General features: G+C 44.2%; 1 protein-coding gene across 1 annotated transcript; it reads right to left on the minus strand.

Annotated features, from left to right (window-relative positions):
* Positions 1-423: 423 nt before the first annotated feature.
* LOC142320057 (uncharacterized) lies at positions 424-1,275 on the minus strand. The gene has a single exon (XM_075357734.1). The coding sequence runs from the start codon at positions 1,273-1,275 to the stop codon at positions 424-426; it is 852 nt and encodes a 283-aa protein (XP_075213849.1).
* Positions 1,276-1,825: the final 550 nt, after the last annotated feature.

A 1,825-nucleotide genomic window follows, 5' to 3' on the forward strand; every position in this document is an offset into this window, starting at 1 on the left:
CATCTCCCACAGGATTTTTTTAACAAGGCCTTTAATTATCGCTGCTGGTACCCCATCAGGTCCAGGACTTTTCTTGTTAGATAGTTGTCCAATCGCAGACTGCAACTCAGCTAATGTGAAACGTCTACCTTCACAGTTTATAGTCATTTCTTGCACCTCCTTCCTACATGGGAATAATTCCATAACTTGAACCCCTACTTGGTTTCTACTAAGCACTGGTAGACATCTCCCAAAACGCTTTGTCACAATCTTATAAGCTTGACCACAGGGATTACTGTTCAACTCTTCATATAGCTTATGCCAGTGATCCCTCTTAGCTTTCTTAATGGCCACGTTTAGCGCTCTCCTAGCTTCCACATAGGCCTGTGCCACCGCTTCATAATCATGACCACCCTTTGATATCAATCATTGTTTTTTCCTTCTTCACGATTGTAAAAGTTGTCTCTTGATCGCTATCTCACTTGTCCACCAGTAAACAGGGCCTCTGTTCCTGTCCCTGTGTTCTTCCCTACCAATCTCTTGTTTGATGACATTGGTCAGCGCTTCTGGTGTCACATTATTTATACTTGATAGTCTGGCAGCTGTTCTATTCACGATGTTTTCAATCTGAACCGCCAAGGGCCTTAGGGGAATAGATCTGTAACCTGTAGAAAAATCACAATCCTTCAAAGATAGAATTGTGGCTAAGTGATCACTGGCAACGTTGTATGGCAACAACTGCCAGTCCCACTGATCATTCATCCACCTATTGTCAAGAATCGTTAAGTCCAAGACTGCAGTGTGACCTCTTACCTTGTAAGTGGGAGTGCCATCATTGATACAGTGGCAGCCGATAGACCCCATGAGATCAGACAGAATTTCACCACGCCTATTTGTATACATGCAACCCGTGACGACAAACTTACTGTTAAAGTTGCCCAACAGCATAATTCTTTTATGTGCATTAGCAACTATACCATGTAATGTATCAATAAATTTGGTGAATTCTCCTAAGTCACAATTGGGCGAGACATAAGCCCCTACTGTCAATACTGCTTCAGTCTCGACCGCCACTATTCCTTTTGCTGTGGTTGTGAGATTCCAAGCTATCCTCCCACTTACATCCTTAATTGCAACATCCCCATCTGTGTCAACTATCCACCCTGTTCGAACCACCTCATAAATATTCGGTTCAGTTATTATCAGTAGATCAACCTGCTGCTCTACAACCAATTTGCTGACCAAATCGTGGGATAGTGAGCTCCTGTTCACATTTGCCAGGACTACCCTAAGCATTTTGATGTTTAGCGCACCCCCAGCCTTCTGTGCGGTGATCATGACTGTCGCAGTTTAAGCAACTTTTGGGCTCTAGACAGTTCGCTATTTTGTGGCCCTTGCCTCCGCAGTTAAAGCAGAGGTCAAGCCTATCCGGCCTCTACATTCTTGTCTGTGGTGGCCTGTGCCCCAGCAGCGAAAACACTTCTCTTTGTTCTCTCTAATATAGGTCCTACAGTTGACCCATCCAATTGTTAGCCTTTGCTCCACTAACTTACAGGTATTCGATGTTATGACTGTGACATTCTGAGTCTCGCCATAACCGCGTCTGATAGATGAAATCTTCACTTCTTCTTTATCACCCACTTTACTGACTACTGCAGCCATTATCTCCTGCTCAGAAGTGTCACACTCAACGTCTCTGATATGGACTATCGTCCTCGTGCCTGCACGCGTTTTAAGATCAACTTGTAGGTCCACTGCCTTATCCCATTGGCACCGTATGGCACAAGTACATTTTTCACCAATGTACTGACAAGTACATTGGTGAACTCCACCGCTTTTTGTTCAC

This window comes from Lycorma delicatula, chromosome 2, assembly GCF_047948215.1.
Source record: "Lycorma delicatula isolate Av1 chromosome 2, ASM4794821v1, whole genome shotgun sequence".
Taxonomy (NCBI): domain Eukaryota; kingdom Metazoa; phylum Arthropoda; class Insecta; order Hemiptera; family Fulgoridae; genus Lycorma; species Lycorma delicatula.